Here is a 12,707-nt window from a genome sequence, read left to right as displayed (position 1 = left end):
GAGCCAGGTATTTTGGGGGCGTTTTGGTTTAATACTCGGTTATCAGACGGGTCGAGTCTGCCGGAATGGCTTTGTGCCCAAAACTTTGTCCTTATATCTGTAGTACCGGACCGCCCCCCTGGACTGGTCCATTCCCGTGCCGAGGGGTCGGTAGTGGTATGGCCCGACCCTTGAGAGCCGCCACAGGACCCCCCCCCCAGAACTGGAGGCACAAAGCGCACTGGTGGTCACACAACCCGACCGGATCGCGTACGGTAATCGGTCGACAGAGGGACCCAGCGGAGGCACAGTTGGAGGGACAGGTGGTGGGTCCCGGAAGGGTGGGCGACCTCGTGGCCGAGGCTGGGCAACCCGCACCGGTTGGTCAATGTCTAAGTGGGCCGGCTTCAGGCAGTCAATTGACACGGCCTCCGGCCGGCCCCCCATGTCCAAGATAAAGGTTGTCTGTCCGTGCTCCAGCACCCGGTACGGGCCCTCATATGGCCTCTGGAGTGGCGTCTGGTGGGCGTCACGGCGCAGGAACACAAAGGCGCAGTCCCGGAGGGTCGATGGCACACAAGGGCGGAATGTCCCATGGCGGGACGTCGGCACGGGTGCGAGTTTGCCAACTCGCTCTTGGAGGCGCTGTAGGGTGGATGAGGGCAGTTCCTCTCGCCCCGGCAACGAGGGCACGAACTCCCCGGGCACCGTGAGCGGGGACCCGTATACGAGCTCCGCTGACGATGAAGCCAGGTCCTCCTTGGGCGCAGTCCGGATGCCCAGCAAGACCCATGGTAGCTCGTCCATCCAGTCGGGGTCGGAGAGTCGCGCCTTCAGCGCTGTCTTCAGCTGCCGGTGGAACCTCTCCACCAGGCCGTTTGCCTGCCGGTGATAAGCCGTGGTGTGGTGCAGCCGCACGCCCAACAGGTGGGCCATGGCCGACCACAGCTCGGAGGTGAACTGTGGCCCCCGGTCCGAGGAGATGACCACCGGCACCCCAAAGCGAGCAACCCAGTGCGCGGCCAACGCACGAGCGCATTGTGGCTGTTGATGTATCGGCCAGCGGTATGGCCTCCGGCCACCGCGAGAAGCGGTCCACCACCGTGAGGAGGTGGGTGATGCCCCGGGACGGCGGGAGCGGGCCCACAATGTCCACGTGCAGGTGGTCGAAACGTCGGCAGGGTAGACCGATCTCTTGGAGTAGCGTTGAATCTTTGCGTGGCGTTGAATCTTTGCCGTCTGGCACGGAATGCAGGTGCGGGCCCAGTGGCCAACCTGCTTGCGCAGACCGTGCCACATGAACCGCGCAGCTACCAGTGCGGTCGTCGCCCAGATGGATGGGTGATTCAGCCCGTGGACCACGTCGAACACCCTCCGGCGCCACGCGGCCGGGACGATGGGGCGCGGCTGACCTGCCGACACATCGCACAGTATCGTCGCTCCTCCGGGGCCGAGGGGAACATCCTCAAGGCGGAGGCCAGAGATGGCAGTCCGGTAGGCGGGCATCTCCCCGTCCGTTAGCTGGGCCTCCGCCAGGGCAGAATAATCAATGCCGGGCGCCACTTCTAAAACGGCATTGATGGCGGGGCGAGACAACGCGTCGGCCACCCTTTTTTCCTTCCCCTCGATGAAGCGGATGGAGGTAGTGAATTCAGAGATGTACGCCAACTGGCGCTGCTGTCGGGCGGACCATGGGTCGGAGACCTTTGCCAGGGCGAACGTGAGCGGCTTGTGGTCCGTGTAAGCGGTGAACGGGCGGCCCTCCAGAAAATAGCGGAAGTGACGAACGGCCAGGTACAGGGCGAGGAGCTCGCGGTCGAAGGCGCTGTACTTCCTCTGGGCGTTCTTGAGGTGCCGGCTGAAGAAGGCCAGGGGGCGCCAACCCCCGTCCGTCAGTTGCTCCAGTACGGCACCAACCGCCAACTCTGAGGCGTCCACCGTAAGGGCTGTCGGGGCATCCTCCCGTGGGTGAACCAGCAGCACAGCCCGAGCCAGGGCCTCCTTTACGTCGTCAAATGCCGTTACCGCCTCATCGGTCCACACGACGTTCTTACGCTTGCCCGCCAGCAGCTCGTATAGCGGCCGCATGATGTGGGCCGCGGATGGCAGGAACCGGTGATAAAAGGCCACCATGCCGACGAACTCCTGCAGGCCACGCACCGAGGACGGATGAGGAAACCGGCGGATGGCGTCTACTTTGTCCGGCAGGGGAACCGCGCCTTGCGAGGACACACGGTGGCCGAGAAAGTCGATTGTGGCCACGCCAAAGCAGCACTTGGCGAGGTTTATAGCCAACCCGTGCTCGCTGAGCCGCTGAAAGAGCTGCCGGAGGTGGGCACAGTGCTCCTGCCGTGAGCAGCTGGCTACCAACATGTCGTCGAGGTAGACAAACAGGAAATCCAGCCCGCGACACACGCTGTTCATTAATCGTTGGAATGACTGCGCGGCGTTCTTGAGGCCGAACGGCATCCGTACGAACTCGTAGAGTCCGAACGGCGTGATGATTGCCGTCTTGGGCACATCCTCCGGGTGGACCGGGATCTGGTTGTAACCTCGCACCAGATCCACTTTCGAGAATATAGTGGCCCCAGCCAAATGGGCGTTGAAGTCCTGGACATGGGGCACAGGGTATCGGTCCTCGGCGGTAGCGACGTTCAGCCGCCGATAATCCCCGCAAGGTCTCCAACCCCCGTTTGCCTTGGGGACCATGTGGAGTGGGGATGCCCATGGGCTGTTGGAAGGGCAGACGATCCCCAAGGACTCCATCGTGCGGAACTCCTGTCGTGCCAGGCATAGCTTCTCAGGCGGCAGTCGGCGTGCTCGTGCGTGGAGGGGTGGGCCGGTAGTTGTTATATAATGGAACACCCCGTGCTTGGGGGTCGACGACCGGAATTGCGGGGCCATAATATCTGGAAACTCCGCCAGAACCCGAGCGAAATGGGAGTCCACGGACGACAGCGGGCGTACAATGGGCTCATTCAGCCGCAGCGCAATGGGCTCCATCGTGGCGGAGTGGACCAAGCGCTGCTGCCTGAAGTCCACGAGGAGAGAATGAGCCCGCAGAAAGTCAGCCCCGAGCAACGGCTGGGAGACGTCGGCGATCGTGAACTGCCACGTGAAATGACTAGCGCCGAAAACGATGTGGACCGTGTGGACGCCATAAGTCTGAATGTGGCTCCCGTTTGCCGCGGTGAGGATGGGCCCCCGCTTCCCAGAACGAATGTCCAGCGGCGAAGGGGGCAGGACGCTCAGCTCTGCCCCGGTACCCACGAGGAAGCGGCCCCCGGAGCGCCGATCCCAGGCAAAGAGGCGGAGTATCTGGCCGGCCGCCGCGGGGACTATTGGCAGCCGGCCCCGCCGTTTCCCGGGAACGGCACGGCTGGCGGCATTGTCGGGCTGCAACACCCCAGCGCTGGTGGTAATAACACCAGTGCCTCCTGCTGGTTCTGGCTGGAGCCTGCTGGTGTGGGAATGCCGGTGCATGTGCGGGTGCAGGACCCGCAATGGCCACCGGGGGCAATCTCGCAGGCCTCCTGGGCATAGCTGTCACTCCTTCCACAGCTCCCCCGCCCGACCGGAGAAAATCGGGTGCTGCTGGAGTGACGTTTAGCACGCTGACGTCATCACGGCGCGCCGCCCACAGCGCGTCCGCGTGCCTGCCTAGGGCCCGGGTGTCTGCAAAGGAGGCGTCGGTGAGCTGCAGGCGAATGTCGGCCGGCAGCAGGTGCAAGTAAGTATATTCAAACATCAGGCACGGTCTGTGCCCGTCGAGCAACGCGACCATCTCCTTCAGGAGGCTAGATGGGCGCCGGTCAACGAGGCCTGGCATGTGGAGGAGCCTTTCGGCCCGCTCCATTCGGGTTAGCCCGTAGGTTTGGAGCAGCAGCTCCTTAAGGGCTTCATACTTATCGTAGGCCGGTGGGTCCTGGAGGAACTCCGTTACCTCTTCGGCCATGTCCTGGTCAAGGGCTCCCACCAGGTGGAAGAAACGGGTGTCATCCGAAGTGATGCCCCGCAGCTGGAACTGGGCCTCCGCTTGGTAAAACCAAACGCGAGCCCGGGTGGTCCAGAAGGTTGGGAGCTTGATGGCTACCGCGTCGACAGCTGGGGCCTGGTCGGCCTGCGAGCTGGACGGACGGTCAGCTTTTGATCTTGTGTCCATCCTAGTATGAATGGATCGTCGAGGTCACCAATGTGGCGCGTCGGTAGAGGCCCAAAATATAGGCAAGGAGCCAGGTATTTTGGGGGCGTTTTGGTTTAATACTCAGTTATCAGACGGGTCGAGTCTGCCGGAATGGCTTTGCGCCCAAAACCTTGTCCTTATATCTGTAGTACCGGACCGCCCCCCTGGACTGGTCCATTCCCGTGCCGAGGGGTCGGTAGTGGTATGGCCCGACTCTTGGGAGCCGCCACACTACATTTGTTTTAACTAATCTTTTTCTCTTCACATATCTCTAAAGCTTTTGCAGTCAGTTTTTATGTTCCCTGCCAGTTTTCTTTCATAATCTATTTTCCCTTTCCTAATTAAGCCCTTTGTCCTCCTGCTGGACTCTGAATTTCTCCCAGTCCTCTGGTAGGCTGCTTTTTCTTGCTAATTTGTACGCTTCATCTTTTGTTTTGATACTATCCCTAATCTCCCTTGTTAGCCACGGATGCACTACCTTCCCTGATTTATTCTTTTGCCAAACTGGGATGAACAATTGTTGTAGTTCATCCATGCGGTCTTTAAATGCCTTCCATGGCATATCCACCGTCAACCCTTTAAGAATCAATTGCCAGTCTATCTTGGCCAATTCACGTCTCAAAATACTGCAAAATCTGGTGATCTGAAGTAAAAACAGAATATCTTGGCCCCATTTGGATGGTGTAGGATGGTGTTAGTGTGCGGGGATCGCTGGGCGACGCGGACATGGTGGGCCGAAAAGGCCTGTTTCCGCGCTGTATCTGAAATATGAAAATAATTTTAAAAATTGTAGATTGAAATGTATTCTATATCAGGTGAATCTTTGCGATGTCGCATTATGAGGTTTTGGGTCTCCATTATGAGACACATTTGCTGATTGATTTCAACAAAATGCGCTTTGAATTTCAACTGTTGAATGAATCTGAAATATAGACCAAAGAAGTAGTCAACTCTGTCTCTGCCACAGGCTTTAAATTGGAACTTCCCTCATTTGAAGATGGGTAGAAATGCCGACAATGCATTTAACGAGAAGCGCTTTTTGTTTTAGACTGCGGTTTCCCACAATTCATTTAATGAATACAGAAATACTAGTTAGGATGCTTTTTTTTTAATGTGCCCTCTGTTGAAATAGACAATCTTTAAAAAAACTTCCTGCTATTTATTTGAAATTATTATCAATGATTTTACTTAAGTAAATTTAAAAATTGTTTACTGCAAAATTATATAATACTGTGTTCGAGTGCAAACCTTTATACAGGCAATGGCCGTGTTATATGGGGCGGGAAGGATGGTGGGGGCTGCAGTCCATGAAAACTGTCCACATCATGATTTTCCTTGCAAAGCCTTGTATCTCGGCATGCCTCAAGTAACACGAGTTGAAAACGTTAATTTATTCACCTTTTTTCACACAAATTCCACGAGAGCACATTTTATTCCGTATCTCAAATTTTTGGGTAGGGATTTGTGAATTCTCTTAGGGAAAATTTCCATTACCTGAACAGCTGTAATGTTCTAATAATACTGTTGTGTTATTTTTCAGGTGAACAATATAACACAACAGAATAAGAAGTTGGAAGTTCAGAACAAAAAGATTCAAAGCCGTTTAGAAAATCTGCAAGTGAGTTTTGGATAACAGGAAAATCTTACAAAAACTGTGAAAGATGAAAAGTAATAAAGAAAACATATTTTTACACCACCCCAGCTATATATTTTTCATGAGAAACAATACAACTATTTTCCATTTTCAGCATGGAAATTCGATCAAGCATTTCCTGGCTTGGCTCCATATGCAATTTCTGCATCAGGGATGAACAGGATCAAATCCTGTGCCATGCACTGCAGGGGAACTTAGACTAATTTAGAACTTGTCTGGGGAGACATTATCACATTGTGTTCCTGAGATGACAACCCGCACTAGATTGGCACCCCAGTGTATCCTCAACCCACTCACTCTCTTTCCCATCTTGGGTGGGGTGGAACAGCCAGTACTCACTGTTAGTGGGTCTGAGGCACTATTCAATGTTCTAAAAATTCACGCAAACAGAAAATTTGCAGTACCAGCCAGCCAAGAATTTGAACTTCTTTCCATGTGTGCCTTTTTTCTTTACAGCACTTATTAAACTGAAGGTCGTTCTGCTATAACCTGCATTTCCATAACATGAATTAGATATTTTTGATGAATTAAGGAACATTGTTCGTATTACACATTTCAAACTAGTTGTAAACCAATTTTGCTTTTGAACTAGAAAATCATTTAATAGTTACTTTGGAAATTAACAAGCAAAATGAAAGCTGGCTTGAGGAGAGTGAAAAAAGCAGTGGAAGGCAAATAAATGATTCCATGTAATCTCCCTGCAGTAGGCACCACTGTTTCGTAACAACAGTCTGTCAATTTCACCACACAAATGACAAGCAATCGTTTTCTATTGACACTGTAATGATACTCTCTTATATTGCCTTTAATATTTTTAGCTTGCAGTAACAAAAATAAACTTAACTGTTAAAAGGGTCTTTATTTTTGAAAATGCTGTGAGGGGAAAAAAAAGTTCATGTCTGAATCTCTAGCTCCTAATCCCCATTGATTGTAGTGCAGGGTTTCATAGGACGTAACTAACACGTTATAATGGAATTGCCTGTGCATTCTAGTATTTGCTGAATGTAAGAATTTTAAAAAGAGTTTATCTTCCTTACAGAGGAAGCACGAATTGCATGTGGTGCAGAAACTTCATGAAAATGCTTCTGCCGGCGCAAAGGCGATCAGGTTGGAAAAACAGGAAAAGATTCAACCTGCCCGTAGAATCAATCGTGTAAGATATTTTGCGACATGAGTTAATATTGATGCAATGGAAGATTTGTTGGGTACTTTTTATAAAATCAGTTGCAATTTTTCAACTTGCATTTGATATATCCTATTCTCCATCATTGTTACCAAGAGCAGGAAATGCTGACAGTCTACAATCACTTCAGCTCTTGCATTCTCTTCACCCGTATCATTTTAATCAGTCCTTGCACATCTGTGAATTTTCTCTCGGCTTGCCTTGCAAACAAGTCTCATCAGACATCTGCTCCGTGTTCACTCAGTTTTACCCTCTGAACGCTCATCTCTCAACTTTTAATTATACAGAGTCTTGAACCAAACCGTCGCCTATTCACGACCTCCAGCCTGACCCACTGAGTTGTCCAGCACTTTATTCCTTTTTTTGGTTTTTCATATATCCATGTTTAACATATAATTTAGCTCGTATACAAGCATCATTCAATTTTCTTGGCACCATCCTTTCTTGTTAAAACTTTATATCTGATCTTACTAATACCTTTCTCTCCAAGGTTCTTGAATGTATTGCAACATTGTTGCATCTAACATCCACAAAGTTCTTTATAAATTAGATTCCGTGCCATGCGCACAACTGACAACTCTATTTCAGGTCACCAAACACTTTGGTGTTTAATATGGTTAATAAACTCATTCATTGCCTTGCATCTGTGAGCTTGTCCTTGATTGAAACAAGTAGGAATAAAACCAATGAAACCATGTTTTTCGCACTGACATTTTCTCTTCTGCCAAGCACAGTCATTGTAGACTGAGGTATTCTGAAGTTCTATATTTGGGTTGCTCACTTTCCTCCTAAATATTACCTCATTGGAAAAGACCTCTAGAAACACAAGGCAGAACCTAAGATGTTACCCTTTTTGTAGTTCTGTGAACCCCTTTTTTTAAAGTTTGTTCTTGGGCACCTTTATTTTGGGAGAAAGATAAAAGTACGAAGGTTCTGGGTTGACTTTCCAATGCTGAGAAAGTGTTTGATTGTTGGAAATACCATCTTTTGAATCTTGTCTGACATTGATTTAAAGTTCACAAGGGGCTATTTTGAAAAAGAGTTCATGAGAAGTTGATGGTAGTGGAAGGTACTCTCACAACATTTAAGAAACATTAAGCTGATCACTTGAATTTGCTGAGGCGTAGTGGGCAATGGACCATGTGTTGGAAAAGAATTACCATTGCAAGTTGATGACATGTTGGCTTACACTGTTTCGGTGCTCCATATCCTTTATGGTTTCAGTGAATTTGTAAAGGGCCTGTCCCAGTTACGTGATTTTTAGGGCGACTGCCCGTGACTGTCAAAGTCGTAGCAGATCGCCCAAATTTTCTTTTACCCTACGACAATGACCACGACAATGCCGAGTCAGGTCGATACAAGTTACTTTTTTTGTGAGACTAGCACCTGGCTAAGAGATTACACCGTCTTCAGAAACATCGCAAAATTCCCACGCTTACCTGACCGTCAAACTGTTGCCTCCAATCTAGCTGTCAAATGTCCTGACGGTAAATAAATTGGTTAAACAAAACTATCTTCTGGTATCTTCAAATGCCTTTTCTTAATTTAATATTACGTGCTTCTAAATGCATCTGCGACAACCTAGCAAACCTGGGGACAGCATGTGACAGCATCCGCAATAAGCTACGATACCTGGTGACAAGTCAGCTGCTACCGACAAATTTCTATCTGGAAAATATTTCCGCGGCGCACCGTGATCCACTACGATTCATGGAAGACTCCTCACGATCATGCTCACGACACCCCGGCGAACGTTCGGCGACAGCCTAGTCGCCGGCCGTCACCTTAAAATTGCCTGTGGGACAGGCCCTTAACTCTCAGTTTGAAATCTCTCTCTGTATTTCAGCCAATTGTAAATGACAGTCTCTGTGAACTACTTGGAGTGCTTCTGGACTGGACCTCAGATGGGTATCTTTGCTATTTAACTGCAGAGGATGACAATGATGTTCAAAAGTCATTAAGTCCAAAGTGTTTACCTAGAAAATCTGTTCAAGAGATGTGTGTGAAGGTAATCCTATTTTTCTTTCTTCGAGTATTTTGGTATCTCTGGCATTCAAATATTAACTTGGAATTGAGTTACTTTACATTAGAGTAATTAAAACCAGCAATCTTTTTGATGACTAAAGAATGTAATACTTCCAATAACACTAGTTAAATGTAGGTGATTAAGTTTGGTTGTAAGAATGAGAAATTGCAATGTAATGGCAAAAAAATCTTTGAATTGAAATGTTAACTATTAGGTTTATGTTTATTTTGTCATTATGTGTCATTTCCCACAAATCCGGTCTGATCTGATTATTTCCAGCATTTTCTGTTTTTAGTTTTAACTGGAGCACTTCACCACCTTTTACATTCTATTAGCAAAATAATGGATTATTTTATTCCTTTCTGCTTCAGATCCTGCCCTTAATCAAAGCACAAATTTATTTAATGCCACCTGGGGATATCAAACTGCAGCTGGCATTGGCAAAATGTATTTACTGGGCTTTAAGCCATGTATACAGAAGAGGGACACAAGTAAGTGGAAAGATATTTTTCTTCCTTCAACTGTTAGCCTGCTTGTTTTGATATTCAGAATGAACACAGTAACTTTCTGATTGGAAAGCCATGTTAAATAATGATCTTTAATTTAATATTATAAGAAAATAACTGCAGATGCTGGTACAAATCGAAGGTATTTATTCACAAAATGCTGGAGTAACTCAGCAGGTCAGGCAGCATCTCGGGAGAGAAGGAATGGGTGACGTTTTGGGTCTGAAGAAGGGTCTCGACCCAAAACGTCACCCATTCCGTCTCTCCCGAGATGCTGCCTGACCTGCTGAGTTACTCCAGCGTTTTGTGAATAAATACCTTTAATTTAATATTCATTCATAAGATAATGATCAGTTTAGTTTATTGTCAGAAGTACCGAGATACAATGAAAAGCTTTTGTTGCGTGCTAACCAGTCAGCAGAAAGACAATACATGAATACAATCGATCCATTTATAGTGCTATAGGAATGGAGATTTAAGAGTGTGGAGCGATTGTAATATGAGTTTGTAGATCAGCTTCTGTGGCTAGCACGCAAATAGTCGCCTGGGTTGGGTGCTAGATGGGAAGCATCTAAGAGATACCAGGTACCGTGAATGTAAGATAACCAATGGTTTGCCACGAGCATATCAGACAAATGCTGGTGGTCCAGCCAATATAGTTTCAGAACGTCTTTATGAGAAGCACAGTGTTTGCACACTCAATAGTTGATTCAATGTTTTCTTTATTGTCACATGTACAGAGATACAATGAAATGCTTGTTCTGCATGTTAGCGATCAAATCATACTGTGCATTAGTACAATAGATTATCTTCTGAAACCGCATGCAGAGGGTCACCACTTTCCAGCATCTCCTTGCAACTTCCAAGACTCTGAAATGTGTCATCCAGACTTATGGAGATGTGTAATTCTTATATATATCACTTTAAGGCCTGATGTCCTGGTAGTCCAGAAGGTCGACTTGGTCCAGCGCAATGTTGTTAGCTCCTTCCACAGCCATTCTGTGCAGCTGCTGCAGACTGTGTGAACTGACTCGCTCAACTGGTTGCTGGGAGGGCCTTCCATGAGCACCTCCACCAGCACATGGACTGGAGACTGCTAACACATTGCCTTCAGCAGTTGGTTCTTTGCTTCTGTGTGCCAAGGTTAAAATGTCCTGCCTCCTGAGTCGACCCAAAGTGCAGATCACTTTTGTATTATATGCTTATGTCCTTTGTCCTTCTGCCATTGAGAATAGTTTATCTATCGTTTCCAGACCATTCATGATTTTCAATATCTCTATCAGATCCCATTTCAACCTCCTTTTTTTTCAGCATGCAACTAAAGTCTCTCATTCCTGAAATTATTCTAATAATTCTATACTGCATCTCTGTAAGGTCTTGCCATCTTTTCTGAGCACCTTTAAATCCTCTCCTTGTAATTTTTAAAAGTTGGTAAAGATTTAGTTACTAACAATGGATTGTTGAATATTTCAAATTCGTAGCAGTGATATGTAATAATTCAAATGTTAGCAGACTGTGATTACTTCAACTATGCGGCGATTAGGAGAAGAACTGTTCCTGGGAACTACGAGCAGGACTGCGCAGGATAGTCCTTCAGAGTCGGTTGACGAAGCCAAATCAAAAGCTTCTGCTTTCTTCAGGAGCTCTAATCTTAATATCCGATTTTTATCAGCTCTCAGTATCCTCAAAACAATAACACAAGGTGAGTAGATATTAATTTAATGTTAGAACCATCGAAGAGACCTACTGTGGTAAAACTGCTACCAATTGGTCTGCCATTGCATTTTGATGTATTGTTCAGGAGGCACGGTGGCGCAGCGGTAGAGTTGTGGCCTTACAGCGCTAGAGACCCGGGTTCGATCCTGTGGGAGAAGGAAAAATTATGGGGACCCGGCGTGGGGGGACTGCCGTGAGGGAGGGGGAAGGACAATGGGCAGTGAAGGACCCGGCGTGGGGGGACTGCTGTTGGGGAAGAACAAAGGGGGACCTGGGGTGGGGGGGGATTTGTAACTTTGTGAGCGCCCTTTATGGGTGACAATTTGCTTATCCTTGGGTGTGCAAGCAAAGAATTTCACTGTGACTTGTCACATGTGACAATAAGTTATTCAATTATTATTCAATCAATTAACGGCCTGTTTCCATGCTGTATCAATAAACTAAAGTAAAATAGTTTTATTTCCCTTTACTTCTTACTGTGATCAGAACATTGAGATTTTTTTTCTCATTGGTCTCTCATTTACAGTAGATTATTTGGCTCAAGCATTTAACATCCTTCTTGTTGACCTGAACACTGATGAAGGCAAGGCTTTATTCTTGGAGTATCAGGCTCTGCAGGTTATTCTTGATTACCTGAAACCTTCAAGTAAAAATCTACTGAGCTGTGCTGTTGACATCATTCTGCAAATGACAACAGAATCAAGTAAGTCGTCCAGTAAAATTGAACAAATAAGGAATCTGAACATTCATCTAATAATTTATATGAATTAGCTTTAGCCAAAATATGTTTTTGCAAAATATCACCTGGAATGCAAAGAATCTGGATTTTGTTTTGATAATGCGTTAATCTGGTGATTTGGCATTATTTGGCACATGTTTTAATCAACCTTATAAAATATTATGTGTCAGTAGATTCTTATGGTGAATATTATTCATATGCATGGCTCGATGGTTTAATATTTAATTCCTAAACTTAAAATTAAGAGTTCAAAATGTTATTTGTTTAAAATATGATGCTTAATTAATTAAATTTCTGTGGTATGTTGATAAAATAAATTTAGATTTGAATATGATTTTGATCAATTTATCAATTCTAGCTAGTAAGTCAAATACTTTTGATAGAATATTGTATAATTGATACTACCTAATAAACTCACATGGGATTAAAGGGGCAATAGCAGCTTTGATATGTAGATTGAAAATCAAAAAAACACATATGTTGGAATTCAGAAAATAAAAACAGTAAATGCTAGAAACACTGAGTAGGTCAGAGCATCTGTGGAAGGAAAAGCAGTCAACAGTCCATTGCTGGATGATTTGGACATGCGTGATCAGACTTGAGAAGTACGGAATTTCATTTGGATTCCATGTGCGATGACTTGAATCCATTGACAATAGACAATAGGTGCAGGAGGCCATTCGGGCCTTCGAGCCAGCACCGCCATTCAATGTGATCATGG

General features: G+C 47.0%; 1 protein-coding gene across 1 annotated transcript in view; it reads left to right on the top strand.

Moving 5' to 3' along the window:
* Window positions 1–12,707, top strand: part of ccdc138 (coiled-coil domain containing 138) — a 54,878-nt gene that overhangs the window by 34,609 nt on the left and 7,562 nt on the right. The window contains 6 exon segments of the mRNA XM_078402553.1: window positions 5,703–5,780; window positions 6,856–6,969; window positions 8,846–9,007; window positions 9,397–9,516; window positions 11,041–11,233; window positions 11,774–11,950. Coding sequence (XP_078258679.1) covers window positions 5,703–5,780; window positions 6,856–6,969; window positions 8,846–9,007; window positions 9,397–9,516; window positions 11,041–11,233; window positions 11,774–11,950 — 844 coding nt within the window.

Source organism: Rhinoraja longicauda, chromosome 7 (assembly GCF_053455715.1).
Source record: "Rhinoraja longicauda isolate Sanriku21f chromosome 7, sRhiLon1.1, whole genome shotgun sequence".
NCBI classification, from domain to species: Eukaryota; Metazoa; Chordata; class Chondrichthyes; order Rajiformes; family Arhynchobatidae; genus Rhinoraja; species Rhinoraja longicauda.
The sequence above is the reverse complement of the archived record's forward strand: the minus strand, read 5'-3'. Positions and strand labels throughout refer to the sequence as shown.